This window comes from Cetorhinus maximus, chromosome 23 (genome assembly GCF_964194155.1).
Source record: "Cetorhinus maximus chromosome 23, sCetMax3.hap1.1, whole genome shotgun sequence".
Lineage (NCBI taxonomy): Eukaryota > Metazoa > Chordata > Chondrichthyes > Lamniformes > Cetorhinidae > Cetorhinus > Cetorhinus maximus.
This window is the reverse complement of record NC_135901.1, coordinates 1660096-1679702: the sequence shown is the minus strand read 5'-3', so window position 1 is coordinate 1679702 and position 19607 is coordinate 1660096. Positions and strand designations below refer to the sequence as shown.

The following is a 19607-nucleotide window of genomic DNA, read 5'->3' as shown; positions in this document are numbered from 1 at the left end:
GAAAGACAAAAATCTACGACAATATATTTAAAACAAAGCTGATTTATTTGACATTTATCCAGAATATTAAACTCCAGCACAAGTCAGGAATGTGATGTAATACTCCCCACTTGCCTGGATGAGTGCAGCTCCCACAACATTCAGGAAGCTTTACACCATCCAGGACAAAGCAGCTGGCTTGATTGGCACACCTTCCACAAACACTCACTTCCTCCAGCACCAACGCACAGTAGCAGTAATGTATAAAATCTACAAGACGTACTGCAAGAACACATGAAGCCTCCTTAGACAGCACTTTTCAAACCCATGACCACTACCATCTAAAAGAACAAGGAGAGCAGACGCATGGGAACACCACCACCTGGAAGTTCCCCTCAAAGCCACTCACCATCCTGACTTGGTAATATATCGCCGTTCCTTCACTGTTGCTGGGTCAAAATCCTGGAACTCCCATCCTAACAGCACTGTGAATGTACCTACACCACCTGAACTGCAGCAGTTCAAGGCGGCAGCTGATCACCATTCTTCTCAAGGGCAATTAGGGAAGGGCAAGAAATGCTGGCCCAGGCAGCAATGCCTGCATCTCATGAACAAATATTTTTAAAATGGCCAATTATAGGGGCATAAACATAAGAAATAAACCCCAAATGCCAGAACGTACATGGTTCAGTCCTGGATGTGATTAACAGCAGCAATAACAGTGGAATCCGACCCCCTCAATCATTTGTGAGAATCTGGAGAGGAGAAAAGAATAAGTAGGAGGCTGGACACTGAATCTGGAACAATGAGCAGAAAGGGGGAGGAGTGTGTGGGACAGAGATTTATAGATTTTGGGGAAATAAAGGGGAAAATATTCCATAGAAACTAGGATTATCTGTTCTGAATTTCCATCCTGCGCTTACAATGATAACTTCTGTAAACTCCTTTTACAGGGGGTTAGAAGGGGAGGAGTTCCAGCCAAGAAAGTCATCACAAACACCATGTCGAGATCTGACAATCACTCGATTCATCAGGACCTGAGTATCATCGGCCTTTAAATGTGGAAGGAGAACTGTTTCTCTGCTCTGTCTGTGGGGAAAGATTTCAAACACCAGTGTCACCTGAAAAGCATTGAGAAGCACACACCCGAGTGAGAGTGTTCCAGTGCCCTGACTGTGGAAAGAGCTTTCACCAGTTACAAAGCCTGAAAAAAGATCATATCATTTACAGTGAAGAGAAACCGTACACATGTTCTGTGTGTAGATGATATTTTAACTTATCATCCAGCAGAAAGAGACACAAGGACTTCCAAATCCTGGAGAAACTGTGGAAATGTGGGATCTGTGGGAAAGGATTCAATTACCCATCTGAATTGGATATTCATCAACACAGTAACATTGGAGAGAAGTGTTCACATGTTCCGAGTGTGGGAAGGGATTCATTCAGTCAGCCCACCTTTTGACACACTGAATCCAGACCTCTCAAATGTTTTGAATGTGAGCAGTGATTTAAAAGTCAAAAGAATCTGCTGAGATACCAGTGCATTCACGCTGGGAGAGGCCGTTCACCTGCTGTGTGTGGGGAGAGGGGTTCACTAATTCATTCAACTCGCTGAAACACCAGTGAGTCCACACTGGGGAGAGATCTTTTAAATGCTCTGTCTGCAGGAAATGCTTTAAAAGTTCTGAGGAATTGTCAGGTCATCAACGTGTTCACAGTGAGGAGAGACCGTTCATGTGCTCTCACTGTGGGACTCGGTTCAGGCGATCATCTCATCTCACTGAACACCAGAGCACTCACACCGTGGAGAGGCCGTTCACCTGCTCAGAGAGTGGCAAGGGATTCACTTATTCATCCAGCCTGTTGAGAGATCAGCTTATTCACTCTGATGTGAGAACTTTCAAATGTTCTGACTGTGAGGAGAGCTTTAGAAGCAGCAATGATCTGCTAAAGTACCAATATGCTCACAATGGGGAGAGGCCATTCACTTCCTCTGTGTGTGGGAAAGGAGTCACTCAGTCATCTACCCTGCTGACACCAGTGAGTTCACAAGTGACTACAGGGGTTGGATTCTGTTATTGCTGATATCCCATTAACGTGTTGACACTGACAAGAGACCGTTCAGGTGCTCTCACTGTGGGACTGGATTCAGGCAATCATCTCACCTCACTGAACACCAGCATATTCACACTGAGGAGAGGTTGTTCACCTGCTCTGAGAGTGGCAAGGGATTCGCTTCTTCATCCAGCCTGCTGAGACACCAGCTTATTCACTCTGATATGGAACTTGTTAATGTCTGACTGTCAGGAGAGATTTAAATATAGCATTGATCTCACGAGACAAAAACAGAGTTACAGTGGAAAGAATACATTCATCTGCTCCGAATTAGGAAGGAATTCACTTGGTCACAACATCTGCAGACAAATGAACACACATTTGGGAGGCCTTTTACCTGCTGTGTGTGTGGGTAGGGATTCATTCAGACATCCCCCCTTCTGAAGCATATTCACAAGTGACTGCCCAGGTTGGATTGTGCTGTTATCACTGCCATTAATCACATCCAGATCTGAACTTGAGGGTTAGCCCTGGGGTGTCTGAGAATTGTGTCCCAGCCACTCTCTTCCAATGCTTCAGAGCTCCTAGATACGCAACAGAAGGCTCCTTTACAACTGGATTCAGAGTCAGGAAGAACAACGGTGAATGCTGGAAATGTCAAATCAGAGATTGGTGTAAAACTGTGATCTGTTCCTGACTGAAAGTGAAATGGCAGGTTTAAATTTCCAATCTGAAAATAATTGTGATATTTATGGTGCGAGGATTTAAAATGTTTGTGTGACATTCCTGAGTTTACCAATGTAAGGCAATAACAGAAGAAGTTGCCTTTCTACGTGGAACTTTTAACCTCTCTCACCTTCCATTAACTTCAATGTAATGGAAATTGACAGTTGGAATCTGTCAGCATTTGAAAGATATTTACAAATGATTCGAGGGTTTCTTACAGTTGGGACCTTTCTCTGTTCTGTCGACACGAGGTGTTAGATGACAGACTTTCTCCTGGGAATATTGAGCTGGAGTATTGGGCTGTGATGTCTTTCCTTGTTCATCTTGCTGGCTCTAAATATTGAATCTTGTGGTTTCAGACACCAGATAATCAAGCCCACAACAATAGATTGTCTTTTCCGGACTTTATTAACAGCACTGCAATCATACAGAGTAATTCCTTACATGGTTCCGGTCCTCAAAGAAGTAATTATAAATGTTATTATTTATGTACTTCGGAGCCTGTAATATAGGAATGGTGGATTGGTCTGTAATTTGAATATAATTTTAATTCAATATTCCTTCCCTGAGTATCCCGTCCATCGCTTCCCTGTTACCTGCTGCATTTGTTTGTCTATTGTTCTTATCAAATGTTTGTCACGTTTCCTTGTTTTTAACTTGAGTTCTGAGGAAATGTATGAATTTTATGATATAAGTTACACAGCAATTCAGCCCTTGGGCTGCAAATGCATTTCTTGAATAAAATTCCATGATACTAAAAAAAAATAGTACTCGAATCTGCAGAACATTGATAATACAGTGGATTCAGAGCTCTCTTCTCCCCAACTGTGATCTAACAAGCTGCAGCTACACTGGAGATAACTATATTTAAATTGTTCACTACATTGTTGATCTGACCCTGCTCAAAGCATAACCATAAGGGTATTTATGCATTGTTCTGAGTGTGAGCATAAGGCTGTGTCACTATCACACAGAGATATTGTTTCCTTGGTTCACATCTCTATACAAAGACCAGCTCTTTACACATCCCCTTTCTCCACAATTGCAGCAGACATGAGCAAGGATGTGAGGCTCATCAATATTCACCCACATTTCATAACAGCAAAGGTTGCACTGTGACAAAGGTCCAGTCATTTTCCATTACAGGCAAAATACAGAGCAGTATGGGAGCGCACAGAGTTTAACAGTGTCTCATCAGCCTGCAGGCTCCTGTAAAAATATATTTACTGAATGAATTTCAATTTAAACCAAGTTTACAGGCTTGATACAAAAACAAAAATTGCTGGAAAACTCAGCAGGTCTGACAGCATCTGTGGAGAGAAAGACAGAGTTAATGTTTTGAGTCCGTATGACTCTTCTTCAGAACAGACTTTATAGACTTGATGCTCTATTCACACATCAAAGGTGAGGGAGATGCTGTGGGACGTACGTAAGTCCAGGAGCTGAAAGTGATTCACAGGCTGGGTTTTGTGTTTAGTGATCCTGGGTGTGGTACCGGGACCTTACCTGAACCTTAAGGCTAGGAGAGACACTCTGGAAGGTATGAGGAGCAGGGACTTGTCCCTAAGAGTAACTGAAGTTATGAGAACTGAAATAATCTAGAGTTAGAAAGGAGAAAAGGCCCCAAAAATAAAGCAGTTGGCAACAGGACATTCATTAATCTCCTCTTATATTGGAGAAATATGGAACACAACACTCTGTGCATTTCCACTAAATCAGATTTATCTCACATTCATCCAGAATATTAATAAGCTCTATAATAGGGTTGGAGTTTAACATCAGCAATAACAAACAAACACAGCTCACCACCACCTTCTTGAGGGCAACTAGGGATGGACAATAGATGCTGGCCCAGCCAGCGAAGTCCACATCCTGTGAATGAATTTTTAAAAAACGATTAACAGCAGAATCCCACCCCTGTAATCACATGTGAATTTGCTGCCACCTCACCAGGTGTTGTGACCGAGGGAATCCCTTCCTACACACAGAGCAGGTGAACAGCCTCTACCCACCATGAATGCGTTGGTGCATCTGCATCTCACTCATCCTTCTCGCATTGACAATATTTAAAAGGTCATTTATTGGTGTGAACACGTTGATGTGAAGTGAGGGTGCTTAACCGAGTGAATCCCTTCCCACACATAGAGCAAATGAATGGCCTCTCTCCAGTGTGAACTCGCTGGTGCCTCAGCAAGGTGGATGACTGAATGAATCCATTCCCACACACGGAGCAGATGTACGGCCTTTCTCCAGTGTGTGTGTGTTGGTGTTGCATCAGGTGGTTTCTGCTTTTAAAGCTCTTCTCACAGTCAGAACATTTTAAAGGTCTCTTGTTGGAGTGAGCACGCTGATGTGACAGCAGGTGTTGTGATTGAATGAAACCTTTTCCACACACAGAGCAAGTGAACGGCCTCTCCCCAGTGTGACTGCGTCGATGAATTTTGAGATGGGATGGGTAATTGAATCCTTTCCCACAGTCCTCACATTTCCACAGATTCTCCATGGTGTGAGTGCCCTTGTGTCTCTCCAGGTTGGATGATCGTTTGAAGTCTCATCTGCATGCAGATCATGTGTGTGGTTTCGCCCCACTGTGAATGGTGAGATGTTTTTTCAGCTGTGTAACTGGTTAAAGCTCTTTCCACGGTCAATGCACTGGAACACTCTCACTGTGTGTGACTTGGTGGCTTTCCAGTCATTCTGATGGTTGAAATCTTTTCCAACAGACAGAACAAATATTTCACCTTCCAAACTCAAAGGCCAATGATACTCAAGTCCTGATGAACAGAGTGACTCTTAAATTTTGATTTGAAGCTTGGTTTGAGTTCCCTGTCTGTAAATCCTCCCTTTCTAATGCACCGTAAAAGGGCTTTACAAAAGTCATCGCTGTGAGCACGGGATACCCTGTAAAAGGAGATTGCCAAAGTCATCACTATCAGCCCAGGATAGAAATTCAAAACACACAATTCTAGTTACTATGGCACATTTTTCCTCCCTTGTTCCCCCAAAGCTGTAAATCCCCGTCCCACACACTCTCCCTCCTCCCTGGACTGAAATCCAAACCCATCTCACCATCTCCACCATTTCTTTCCTCCACTCCCAGTTTTCTCCCTCTCTCTCCTCTGCCTGGGTTCAGTTCTCCAGCTCCTGTCTGCAGACTGACAATAAAATCAATGAGTCTTATTGGGGGTTTGGGGCCTCCAGCGGGTGTTTCTGAATCCTCCCCGCCCACCTCCCAGGGTTTCCTTCCTTCCCACAGATCAGATCCTCATTGATTTGAGCCCAAAGTGTAACCTCTTATTTCTTGTCCCCCCTCCCCCATCCTCTGATGTGAACCATCCTCCACTCGCTGAGCCAGGATGGCGGCCGTTAACCTGGGCCTGTTCCCGGGAGGGAGAAGCCCCGCAGCTGCAAACCAGGAGCTGACAATTATTCCTCAGGGTTTGCGGATCCACAAAGTGTTTCCAAATCCTCCCCGTCCAGCCGCCGGCACCATCGCTCCCTCCCCCCACCCCCGGGCCTGTCACCGCGGGGTAAACACGGGGCCTGGGGCCTACCCCAGAAGTTGCTCCAGTTCCCAGTCCAGCCGCGGTTTCCATTCCTACCCTGTGCTCACAATCTCCTCCCGCCTCCCGAACCGTCCGCTCCTCCTCCCTCTGTCACCATGACTGACACTGAGCATGCTCAGAGCGCTCACCCACACTGTACCTGCGCACTGGACTCCTGTAGTCATTGATAGGGGACTTTCCGCATCGCGGGGCGTTCTGGGTAAATAATCCGCCATTCAATTGGGAACACATATTTCAATGTATCGGCTTCCCAATCGAGTTCGGGACCCGGGGCGCAACACACAAAATATATACTTAAAGTGTGTAGATACCCAAATGTCTGGACCTTCCTCCCTGATGCAATCTGTGCAATTCTCCCCCACCTCCAAATGAAATTTCATATTGGAAAAATGTCGAAGGTTGAAATTCACAAAGATCAGTGCTGGTACAAACTCGTGGAAACAACCTGCTGAGTTTCCATCACTTTTTTTTTAAAGTTCCGATCTCCAGTATCCGCAGTGTTTTGCTTTTGTTTCACTGCTGGTACCTCTGTAAAGAAATATAAGCTGAAAAGCTCAGATGGGGTAGATGGAATGGAATGTGTCTTTTTTGAAATATAAACACCAGCAGATTAGTTGAACAGAATGAACTGTTTCTGGACTCCATATTCTCCGTAATTCAAAGTGATCTCCTATTTGCTCCTGATCACCATGTTGCACTTCCACCACTTGCACTGCACATGCTCAGAGAACAACCTGAGTAATCGCACTGGGCTCCTGTAGTCATTGATGGGGCACATTCTGGCACATGCAAAACTATGGATTGTAACAGTGTCAGTTAAAGTCCAAACAGTGAACAAAAATTTTATCACATCGAGACTGGACCTGTTCCTGTAATGTTATTCCAAGGGATAGCCATTAATTAATGCTCGAGTCCATACAGGAGGTGATTTAATACTTGGGCCCACAAAAGCCCCTACCCCTACCATAAACTCTGTTCCTCATCACCGACTCCAGCCCCCTCCCTTACCACAGTCTGAGGTTGAAGCAGACTAATAGCAACCTTAGTTTCCTATTTGAGCCTGAGCTGAGGGCTAAGCTACTGACAACGTGTCTTCTCCATCACTAAGATCACCTCCTTCCACCTCTGTAATATCAGTTGTCCCCATCCTGCTGAAGCCCATTTCCTGCTGAAATCCTCATCCATGCCTTTGTTGCCTCCAGATTCGACTATTCCAATGCTCTCGTGGCTGGTGTCCCATCTTCCACCCTCCATAAAGGTATGCTCATTCAAAACTCTTCTGTGGACAGCAGTTTAGTGGGAACAGGGTCAATAGAGCAGAAGGTGGGTCTCACAGACAAGATGAGTTCTTGAGAGGATAAGGGGGGATCGGAGAGAAACTAAAGAAAGATGAGTTCAGAGCTAGAGTCGGGCAGATCTTTAGAGGAAGTTGGGCCCGATGGTCAAGTGGAAAGGAGGGAAGCAGCAGAGGCAGCTGGTCAGATTGTCTCAACCTTAGAGACAAGGAAATCTGTGAGCTCCTCATACTTTCTGTTTGAGGTGAGTGTGGAGGAGACAGTGGAGAGGGGAAGCCTTTCAAAAGGAACTAACTTGTGTTAGAGATATTAAAGTGACTCGTCACACTGTGTGTTTAACATAAAGCTGATTTATTTTACTTTTACCTAGAATATTAGCACCTATTACTGGACTATATTTTATTAACATTTGCAGAAACAGATCCCAATGCTATTTTCATTTTGAGACAAGTGAGGGGGAAATATTGGGGAGGTCAATGCAACACGAAGATTGTATTCATTGATCTGGAGAAGGCTTATGACCAGGTGCCCAGGGAGGAATGTGTTAGAATTCATGAAGTCCCTGAGAAGTATGTATGACTATTACAGGACATGACCAAGGAGTTCCAGACAAGAGTAAGGAGCTGTGTGGGAGAGAGTAAGTTTTTCAAAATCAAAGTTGGATTGCACCAAGGATCGACACGGAATCCCTTCCTCTTCCTGATTCGCATGTTGTAACTGTGAGAGGGAGTGAAATTTACAGATGACACTGAGCTATGATGAGAACATGACTGAGTATCTGGGGAACTGGAGAAAAGCACAGGTATGAAGATTAGTTTTTTTTTAATTCTTTCATGAAATGCGGAGTCACTGATAAGACCAGCATTTGTTGCCCATCCCTAACTGCCCTTGAACTGACTGACTTGTTAGGCCATTGCTGGGGGCAGTTAAGAGTCGACTACATTGCTGTGGGTCTGGAGTCACGTGTAGGCCAGACTGGATGAGGACGGCCGATTTCGTTCCCTAAAAGGAAGAAAATCCTTCCTTCACTAGTGAACCAAAGACCCAATTCATGGACTGTCGGTTTGAGCCTAGGGAAGAGAATAAGAGTGAAGGTGAAGAGATTAGGGGTGAATACTTGGAGAATGTGAGTAGCTTCAAGTACCTGGGGCCAGCGATGGCAGAAGATGGAAGTATGGAAATTAAGAAACAGATTAGCTTTGGTTGGAGTAATTGGAAGAAGTGCGGTGCAATGTGATGTGATCGAAAAGTGTCACTGAAATTGAAAAGGAAGAATCTACAGGACAGCTGTGAGACTGGCCTTGTTATACAGAGCAGAAACTTGGGCAATATCAAGAAGAGAGGAAAAATGACTGGATACAATGAGATACAGATGCTGAGATGGATGTGTGGAGTGACAAGAAAGGACAAGATCAGGAACCAGCATGTCAGGGGGTCAGTGAAGATTGTGGAAACATCGAAGAAAGTAGCTGAGAAGAGATTGAAATGGTCTGGTCATCCATTGTGGAGAGAGGGAGGAAATGTGGTGAGGTGAGTGATGGACATGGGACTGTCAGGAAGAAGGAAAAGAGGAAGGTCTAAGGGCCAGATGGAAAGATGTGGTGGCCAGAGACAGAAATGCAGTGGGATTGGAAGAGGAATGTGTGAGTGACAGGAGGAGATGGAAAAGGTGATCAAGCAGCATTGTGGTGACCCCAAGTAAAATGGGACGAAGATGAAGAAGGAAAAAACAGATCTCAATGAACATGGTTCAGTCCTGGGTGTGGTTAACAGCAAAATCGAATCACAGGAGTTACTCATGAACTCGCTGGTGTTTAAGCAGGTTGGATGACCGAGTGAATCTCTTCCCACAGTCCGAGCAGGTGAACAGTCTCTCCCCAGTGTGCATTAGCTGGTGTACAGTGAGGTTAGATGATGTCTTGAACCCAGACCCACAGTGAGCGCACCTGAACGGTCTTTCATCGGTGTGAACACGTTGATGGGATATCAGTGCCCCAGCACTTTTAAAGCACTTCCCACAGTCTGCGCATTGAAAAGGTCTCTCATCAGTGTGGACTCGTTGGTGTATCAGCAAGTCGGGTGACCGAGTGAAGCCATCTCCACACTCTGAGCAGGTGAATGGTCTCTCCCCAGTGTGAGTGAGTTTATGTAAATGCAGGTTGCCGGACTGAGTGAATCCCTTCCCACATATGGAGCAAGTGAATGGTCTTTCTCCAGTGTGAACTCGCTGGTGTATCAGCAAGCTGGATGACCGAGTAAATCCTGCCCCACACTCAGAGCAGGTGAACGGTCTTTCTTCAGTGTGAACTCGCTGGTGTCTCAGGAGGTGGGATGACTGAGTGAATCTCTTCCCACAGTCAAAGCAGATGAATGGTCTCTCCCCAGTGTGAACTCGCTGGTGATTCAGCAAGACAGATGAATGGGTAAATCCCTTCCCACAATCCCCACATTTCCATGGCTTCTCCCCGTTGTGATTGCATTTGTGTTTCGAGAGGCCAGATGTTCAGCTGAAGCCTCGTCCACACACAGAACACGTATACGGTTTCTCCTCATTGTGATCAGTGCTTTTTCCTTCCATGTTCAAAATCTAATGATATTCAGGCTACGGTAAATTGGGTAACTCTGTCAGATGCTGATGTGATGTTTGGTTTCAGTTTCACGGCTGCAAATCCTCTCTTTCTAAAAACCTGTCAAATTGATTTAAACCAGAAAATAGGCAGTGAGAGAGAACCCACAAAAACACAAAGGCACCAGAAAAGTGACCATGACCAAAAGGGAGAGAGAGAAAGAGCGAGAGAGAGAGCGAACTGCCTTCTTAAACTGCTACTGTCCATGCGATGTAGGTACACCCCCAGTGCTGTTAGGGAGGGAGTGCCAGGATTTTGACCCGGTGACAGTAAAGGAACAGTGATACATTTTCAAGTCAGAATGCTGAATGGCTTGAAGGGGAACTTCCAGATGGTGGTATTTCCATGCATTTGCTGTAATTGTCTTTTTAGATGGTAGCGGTCGTGGGTTTGGAAGATGTTAAGATTCTTGGTGAGTTCCTGCAGTGAATCTTGTAGATAGAATACACTGCTGTCACTGTGCATCAGTATTGGAGGGAGTGAGTGTTTATAGAAGGGGTGTCATCAAGCGGGCTGCTTTGTCCTGGATGGCATCAAGCTTCTTGAGTATTGTTGGAGCTGCACTCATCCAGGAAAATAGGGAGTATTCCATCACAATCTTGACTTGTGCCTTGTAGATGGTGGGCAAGCTTTGGGGAGTCAGCAACTGAGTTACTCCTCGCATGATTCCTAACCTCTGACCTGCTCTTGTAGCCACAGTATTTATATGGCTAATCCAGTTCAGTTTCTGGTCAATTGTAAGCCCCAGGATTTAAATGGTGGGGGTTTCCGCAATGGTAATGCCATTGAATGTCAAGGGCTAATGGAGAGATTCTACCTTGTTGGAGAGGGTCATTGCCTAGCACTTGCATGATGCGAGTGTTTCTTGCCACTTTTCAGCCCAAGCCTGAATATTGTCCAGGTCTGCAGTATTTGGACATGGACTGCTTCAGTATCTGAGGAGTCACGAATGGTGCTGAACATTGTGCAAACATCAGCAAACATCCCCACTTCTCACCTTATGTTGGAAGGAAGGTCATTGATGAAGCAGCTGAAGATGGTTGGGCCAAGGACACTACCCTGAGGAACTCCTGGAGTGATGCCCTGGAGTTGAGATAACTGACCTCCACCAACCACAACCATCTTCTTTTGTGCTAGGTATGACTCCAACCAGCGGAGAGTTTTCCCCCTGATTCACATTGACTTCAATTTTGCTAGAGCTCCTTGATGCTTCAGTCAATCAGTTGCTGCCTTGATATCAAGGGCAGTCACTCTCACCGCACCTCTGGAGTTTCTGGAGCTATGTTAAAGGTACTTTATAAATACAACAAATTGTTGTTGACTTGGACCTATATCACCATTCCTTCATCATTGCTATATGAAAATCCTGTAACTCCTTATCTAACTGCATTGTAGGAGCAGCTTCACCACATGGACTGCAGCGGTTCAGGAAAGTCAAACATCATCTTCTCCACAGCTAACTGGGAATAGGTAATAAACACTGCTGGTCTTGTTAGTGATGCCCAAATCCCAAGAATAAATTTTAAAAACATGCATATGTCAAATAGATCAAAAGCATCAAAAGAAATCCTTGTTCCTAAAACAGTTACATTGCCTGGACAGTGTCTGTTTATTAACCTGTTCTCACCTAGTATCTACCTCCCTCGACAATTTCACATCGGAAATTGCTGGGCCCAACTGGGTTCCAAAGTCCTCGGGGTTAAACCCAGCAGCTTCTCCTCCATCTCCACTCCAGCTCAAACTGATACAACAAAGGCTTTCAAAGGGAATTGAATAAGCACCTAGAGAGGGAAAATTGCTGGGCTACGAGGAAAAGGGAGGAGGGTGGGACTAGCTGATTTGTTCTTGAGAGCGCCAGCATGGGAATGATGAGCTAAATGGCCTCTGTCTGTATTATAATCATTCTATGACTGCATAAAAAAGACCTACACTGGGAGCCAGGGACCAACCTCTACAACCAACACCCACCCTGATGCAAAGCAGTTTTTTATTGGTCCATCTCTGTTTCTCGATTCAGTTCAGAGAGAAACACATGCAACAAAAAAAAGCAAAATACTGCAGTTGCTGGAAATCTGATATAAAAAGAGTAAGTGCTGGAAATACTCAGTAGGTCAGACAGTAACTGTGGAGAGAGAAAGAGAGTTAACATTTCAGGATGTGCCGAATCAATTCCAGGGAATAAAAATGGAGCAGAATTTGATGGTCAATATGAGCTCATGAGCAGAAGAGAAACAATCTTTAGTGCAGGAAAAACAATTCCTGACCATTGGAAGATAAAGCTGGTAAATCAGTATTGGATAGCCAGGGGATGAGTAACGGTGGAAACCTCATTTAGACACATTTGGAAGAAATAACAGTAATATACCAAACATGGTTAAAATACATCCAATATTAGAGGCAGAGGAAGTTAGACAATGGCAGAGAGGTGATCAGGAAGGCAGAGTGAAACAGAGTAATGGATAGACATGGATTCAGAACCACAGTAAAGGAGCCACACCAGCCCCAGAGCCATGGAACCAGAGCACAGCACTAAAAACTCTAAATGGTAGATGAATGTTCAATAATACTCACCTCTGAAACAATTTCACTGTTTTCAAAATTTTAATCTGCCGGAGCCTGCAGTTGAAAAGATAGCAGAAGCACTGGAGTTAGAGAAAAATCTCATAATTTTCAAATCTTCTAACTCCCTGTAACAGAGATGACAAAAGCAATAAATGTCAGTTCAGGATATAAGTTTGGAAGAGACAAATATTTCTCTTGGTTTCAGTTTGCTGTGTGTAAATCCTCTCATTCTAACCCCCTGTTAAAGAGATTTTCAAAATCCATCACCATCAGTCCAGGATAGAAATTCACAACATTCTCTCCACCTGCTGCCTGTCTCAGGATTACTTAAGCACTAGTTAAACCACAGCTAGAATATTGTGAACAATTTTGGTCCCCTTATCTCAGGAAAGATATAGTGGCATTGGAGGCAGTCCACAGAATGTTCACGAAGTTGATCCCAGGTATGGAGGGATTTTCTTATATGGAGAGGTTGAGTAAGTTGGGCTTGTAATCATTGGATTTTGGAAGAATGAGAAGTGACCTTATTGAAACATATAAGATTCTTAGGGGGTTTGACATGCCGAGATGCTCTCCCCTTGTAGGAGAGTCCAGGACCAGATGTCATAATCTCAGAGTAAGGGGTCGCCCATTTAAAACAGATATGAGGAGGAATTTCTTCTCTAAGAGAGTAGTCAATCTGTGGAACTCTTTATCACAGAGGGCTGTAGATGCTGGGTCGCTAAGTATATTGAAGGCTTAGATTTTTAATCAGTAAGGGAATCAAGGGTTATGGGGAAAAGGCAGGAAAGTGGAGTTGAGGATTGTCAGATCAGCCATGATCTCATTGAATGGCCTACTTCTGCTCCTACGTCTTATGGGACATATGTGCATTGGAAGCAGTTCAGAGAAGGTTCACTTGGCTGATTCCTGGGATTAGGGAGTTTATTTTTAATGCAAACGTTAAGCAGTTTGAATTTATCCTCATTGGGGATTAGAAGAATGAGAGGTGATCTTATTTAAACCTGTAAGATTCAGGGGTCTTGACAGGATAGATCAGGGAGGGTGTTTCCACTCAAAGAGGATTCTAGAATTAATGGGCCAGTTTAAAAATAAGGGGTCTCTCCTCTCAGGCTGAGATGAGGAGGAACTTCTTCTCTCAGAGTGTTGCTAATCTTTGGAATTTTCTTCCCCAGAGAGCAATGGAGTCTGGCTCATTGTATAAATTCAAAGTTGAGTTAGATAGATTTTTAATCTACAAGGGAGTTATAGGGGGCCGGCAGCAAAGTGGAGTTAAGGTCACAATCAGATTAGCCATGTTCTTATTGATGGCAGAGCAGGCTCGGTGGCCCACTCCTATTTCTGATGTTCTTAGGGTGGCCGCGCAAACGCCCTGCAGCACCTTGACCCTCTAAAGATGGTGGCAATTAACTCGGGCCTGTCACCAGCTCTTGTGCGCAGAGTGAGAATAAAATCGATGAGTCAATTATTTTTTTTCTCCTGGTCACGGGGACCCTGAAGCCCCGCCCCGCCCCGCCCCGCCCCGCCCCTCTGTTGCATCACCAACACAGCCGCGCATGCGCTCCGTTCCTCGGTGGCCATTAAACTGGGCCTCTTCCCGGGAAAAAGCCCCAGAGCTGTAAACGCAGGACCCGCAGAGTTTTATTCAGGCCTTGCGGCCTACACCAGATCTTTATGAAGCCTCCTTTTCCTCCCCATCCCGACTCCCGGCTCCATCCCTCCCTCCACCTCATCGACTCTCACCCGCTGCAAAAAGCGCCTCCCGTAATTACAAGGCTCTGACCAAAGTGACACTGCGCATGCTCTGGACACAGTCCAATATTGCTCCTGCGCACTGGGCTCTTGTAGAGGGAATAGGGCACATTCACATTCGCAGGGGATGTTGGGTAACAACAGCGCTATTGATACTCCAGACAGAAGAGAAAATAATTCTGTTACCAATTGAGATAAATTGATTTAAAAATCACATAAATTCTTGTCAATGCTGTGTTTCATTTCTCAAAGTGATTCAAACCGCTGCTCTCCTGTGTTTTAAAAACTTTTCTGACTCTATCTCCTCCTCTGAAGGTGTTGATTCAGGCTGGCTGCAATCCCACAGTAGCTGCTTCCTCTCTCTTGATCTCGCTATCCCCTGATACTGAATATTCACAGTTTTATAGAATGATACAACACAGATGGAAACCATTAGGCCCATCATGCCTGTGCTGACTCTTTGGAAGATCTAAACAATTAATTCCTCAGACCTGTTGGCACTGTCAGAACAGTGTATATCTGCTATAGAAATGGAAGCGGTGATTGGAAAAGGTTTTCCAGTTGGATACTTCTCAGACACACTCACCACTGTGGAAAGATCAATTGTCCAGCTTATTAAGCAGAATTGAGTGCTCACTGGTTGGTTAAGCACACAGAGTATTTGGTGGAGTTAAATTCAAAAATTCTACACACCCTCATATACTGCAGTGACATTATTAGTTAAAGGCCAAGGCAAGGGAATATCCTTGGTGTGATAGAGTAAATGAATTGAGATACAAAGCAATGACATTAACATCATAAAACTGAAAAAATTACCAATTGGCTGGAATGTTGCAGTATGAAGGAACCCCACATACTTGTCAGGTGAAAGAGGCCATATACAATGGACCTATTAAAGCCACACCACTGTTAGACTCCACTGGGGTTTTTTGTGGATGAGTCTTGGTTTTATGAACAGGGACCATATTAGACTGGTACTACATCTTTGATTCCCCATGACAGCCGTAGTATCCTTAGTAAATGCCCACCACAATACTTAGTCCAGAAATCTGAGGTTATTGTGATCAAAGCCCTTCAAACCGTCACTGATTGAATCAGGAACTATTCTGAAACCTCCTTGGGTTGTAACTCCTTCAGGGAAAACCAATTTCTCTGGCAAAAAAAAAAACACAACAGCAAGGAAACCACTCACCCACCACTCCAAACTCCGAATGATTTGGGATATTGCTGGTAAGTGTCCGGGGCAATTTGCTATTTGTAAGGCGAAGGTACATCAACAGCAGGAGTTAGTGAAGAGGGTAATAACCAGGCAGACTGACTCACTAGGAAAGCTGCTGGGATGTCCTTGGGATCCACCCAAAACTCCATCATTGGCACCGATATGACAGACTCCAGTTAAACCTGATTTTAAAATTTGTCAGAATCCTGACCCTGATGTGACTATAGTCAAAGAGGCCGTACACCATAGGAGACTTTACCTCATCCCTCACAGCAAGTAAGGACTCGCTCATCCGACATGACGAGGTTTTTCTATTACATGGATGGGTCTAATTTGACTTGAGTCACACCTCAATGGCTCAGAACAGGATTCATTTTATTTATGGGTCAAATTGGGGACATGTTTCTCTTTTTCAAGTCATCGATATGTCACACAATTACTATTGGTGGCAGAGGATGCACCAGGGTGCACCAGGATGTCCATCATAACCGGAACCTGTGTCTCATCTGTGTCCAAATCAATCCAGATCTTCAAAATTTAAGGTTCCGATGGACACATCCCACCTGAATGATGTTCCTGGGAAACATTGCAGGTTGATTATACAGGTCCATTGTGCACATAAAAGGAGGGGATTAGGATATCATGGTAATTATAGATATGTTTACTCGGTGGATTCAAGATTTCTTGGTATGTAATAATGATGCAGTCACTACAGCCAATATCCCATGGGAATAGATCTTTACCAGATGGGGCTTTCTGAAAAGGATAGAGTGATATTGATTCTCATTTCACAGCAGAAGTAATGCAACAGCTCTGTCATCTTATGGGTATGTCACTACATTTCCACATCCTCTATCACCCAAAGTCCGGTGGGATGCTCGAGAGCTTTAATCACTCTGGATAAACAACACTGAAAAAAGCTGTCGTGGAGGGAGCCCATTCAACACCTCCAGGGAGAACAACCCCATCCGTTACATTATCTCCTAAATGGGAGATGAAGTAATGTTAAAAAAAAATTGTGAAAAGAGGTAGGGCTAGGAGGCTATTTGGGAAGATCCATATGATGTTCTGGATAATTGGGAGAATAAAATCTTATATTATTTAATTGGAAATGAGGAAGGGAAGCACAATATCCAAGTTACTATGAAGATCACTGTAAACAGTACAAAATGAAAAGGTCAGATAAGTACATGGGGAATAAACGCTTGTGTTTGATTTTAACCAACAGGGACTTGATGTGGATGGTCATCGTGCTGCTGGACTGTGTCCAGGTTGAAGCCCTATGCATTTCCCCCAGATTGTCCTTTCTGAGCTCCAGCCAGATGATGCTAAACACTCAATTGAGAAAGACAAAAATCTACAACAATGTGTTTAAACCAAAGTTGATTTATTCCACATTCAAACAGAATATTAAACTCAAGCCCAATGATGGGATTATTACCATCCGAGACAAACCATGATTCTCACAAGGAACGTGGTTCAATCCTGCCTGAGATTAACAGCAGATTCCAGCCTCCACAGTCAGTTGTGTACTCGCTGGTGAGTCAGCAGAGTGGATAACTGAGTAAATCGTATCCCACACATGAAGCAGATGAACAGACTTTCTTCGGTGTGAGAGTGTTGGTATGTCAGCAGATCATTTTTACTTTTGGTATTGAAATGTTGTCTTATCAGTGTGAATGCGCTGGTGTCTTCACAGATGAGATGAAGTAATGAATCCCTTCTCGCACACAGAGCAGGTGAATGGCCTCTCTCTGGTGTGAACTTGCTGGTGTATCAGGAGATGGGGCGACTCAGAGAATCCCTTCCCAAACTCGGAGCAAGTGAAGGGCTTTTTCCAAGTGTGAACCAGCTGGTGTATCAATAGGTGGGATTAACAAGGAAATCCCTTCCCACAATTGGAGCAGGTGAGCGGCCTCTCCCCGGTATGAACTCGTTGGTGTGTTAGCAGTTTGGACAATTGCGTGAACCCCTACCCGCACTGAGAACAGCTGAGCGACCTGGAACAGGAGTGAATGTGTTGGTGCTTTTTCAGCCCACATGGATGTATAAAGATCTTCTCGCAGCCAGAACATTTGGACTCTCTCGTCACTGTGAAGCTACAGGTATCTCAACAGGGCAGAGAAATTAAAGAACCCCTTCCCACACTTGGAGCAGGTCAATGGCCTCTACTCAGTGTGTCTGAGTCGATGAGTCTCCAGCTGAAATGAGTAATTAAATACCTCCCCCCAGTCCCCACATTTATCTGGTTTCTTCTCAGTGTGACTGTGCATGTGTCTCGACAGGCCAAATGAATGGCTGAAGCCTCGTCCACACACAAAGCATGTATATGGTTCATCCCCGTTGTGAACAGTGTTTTTTCCTTCCACATTCAAAGGCTGATATTGTCCGATTTTGACTTGATATTTGTTTTGAGCTTCCGTCTGCAATCCATCCCTTCTAACACCCTGTAAAATGAATTTAAAAAAGGGCAAAGGGAGTGAGGGAGAACGCACAAAAGCACAGATAGGTGATGAAACTGAACAGAATGAATTTAGTCATTTGTGGAGCCAACACGAGGAAAAAGTGACCATGAAAACTGTTGGATTGTAAAACCTAACTAGGTCATTGATGTCCATCAGGGTAGGGAACCTGCCACCCAATATTGACCTACAATAAGACTGTGGCCTCAACAGAAGCAGATAGAGAGGTAGAAGGTTTAGGGCTGTGGCGTAGGAATGATACTGAAGGAGAGGGGTCTTATGCATTGACATGTCGACAAGAACTTAGACAATGACCTCCTAAAACTGTGACTTCCACCCACTTTAAAGACAATAACAGTAGGTGCATGTGGAAACCCACACCATCCTGACTTGGACTCTCTGTTTCTTCATCATTGCTGGGCGAAAATTCTGCAATCCCTTACCTAACAGCATTGTCAAAGTGCCTTCAACACAAGGACTGCTGTGGATAAGAAGGCCCACAATCAGCTTCGTGTGGAGCAGGTTGGATTTCACAGGATGTGGGCATTGCTGGCGAGGCCAGCATTTATTGCCCATCACTAATTGCCTTTGAGAAGGTGGTGGTGAGCCACCTTCTTGAGCTGCTGCAGTCTATGTAGTGTAGGCACACTACACTGCTGCTGGAAAGGAGTTCCAGGATTTTGATAGTGAAGGAACGGTGATATAGTTCCACGTCAAGATGGTGAGTGGCTTAGAGGGAAAATTGCAGGTGGCGGTGTTCCATGAGTCTGCTGGCCTTGTCCTTCTAGGTGATAAAAGTCGTGTGTTTGAAGGTGCTGTCGAACAAAACTTAGCGAGTTGCTGCAGTGCATCTCATAGATGATACACATTGTTGCCACTCTGCAACGGTGGTGGAGGGAGTGGATATTTAAGCTGGTCGGTGGAGTGTCAATCACGCAGGCTGCTCTGTCCTGGATGTTGCCAAGCTTCTCGAGTGTAACTGGAGCTGCACTCATCCGCTATATTTTCTGGCCTTGCTGGCAGAAGCCCACACCACAAGAATTAATTTGAAAAACTAAATGGAAATGAATGAAAAGCCTTTACTGAAATTATTGCTCTGAAGAGAATACTTGTTTACTTTGTAGGGGCTGTGTCTGTTTAGCAACCGAACATCCCAGAGGAATCTATCTCCCCTGGCAGTCCACACATTGGGAATTTTGAGGCTTAACTGGGCAGAAAACTACACAGAAGATTCTCCCCCATCCCCATTCCTTTTCAAACTGATACAATAATAAAGATCCACTCAGGAGGCCAGGGACAGGCAAGGGCATCCAACTCCAATCCCGAGGCAAATACTGGAAATATTATGTTGTTTAAACAGAATA

At 44.5% G+C, this 19607-nt stretch overlaps 2 protein-coding genes across 4 annotated transcripts in view; one reads left to right on the top strand and one right to left on the bottom strand.

The window, feature by feature from the left end:
• LOC144698102 (uncharacterized) overlaps positions 1–19607 on the top strand; it is an 862314-nt gene that overhangs the window by 830588 nt on the left and 12119 nt on the right. The window lies entirely within an intron of this gene.
• LOC144697579 (uncharacterized) lies at positions 3165–6430 on the bottom strand. Of its 2 annotated transcripts, none has more exons than XM_078569626.1 (2): positions 6363–6430; positions 3165–5661 (listed from the first exon to the last, which is right to left on the bottom strand). In XM_078569626.1, exon 2 carries the CDS (start codon positions 5261–5263, stop codon positions 4835–4837), a length of 429 nt encoding a protein of 142 aa, XP_078425752.1. In that variant the 5' UTR covers positions 5264–5661; positions 6363–6430; the 3' UTR covers positions 3165–4834. The 2 variants fall into 2 exon arrangements, with proteins under 2 accessions (XP_078425752.1, XP_078425751.1); XM_078569625.1 differs by having other exon boundaries at positions 6315–6400.

Coding starts and splice junctions, on each gene's coding strand:
- LOC144697579 (XM_078569626.1), bottom strand. CDS start 5,263: ATGGAGAATCTGTGGAAATGTGAGGACTGTGGGAAAGGATTCAATTAC.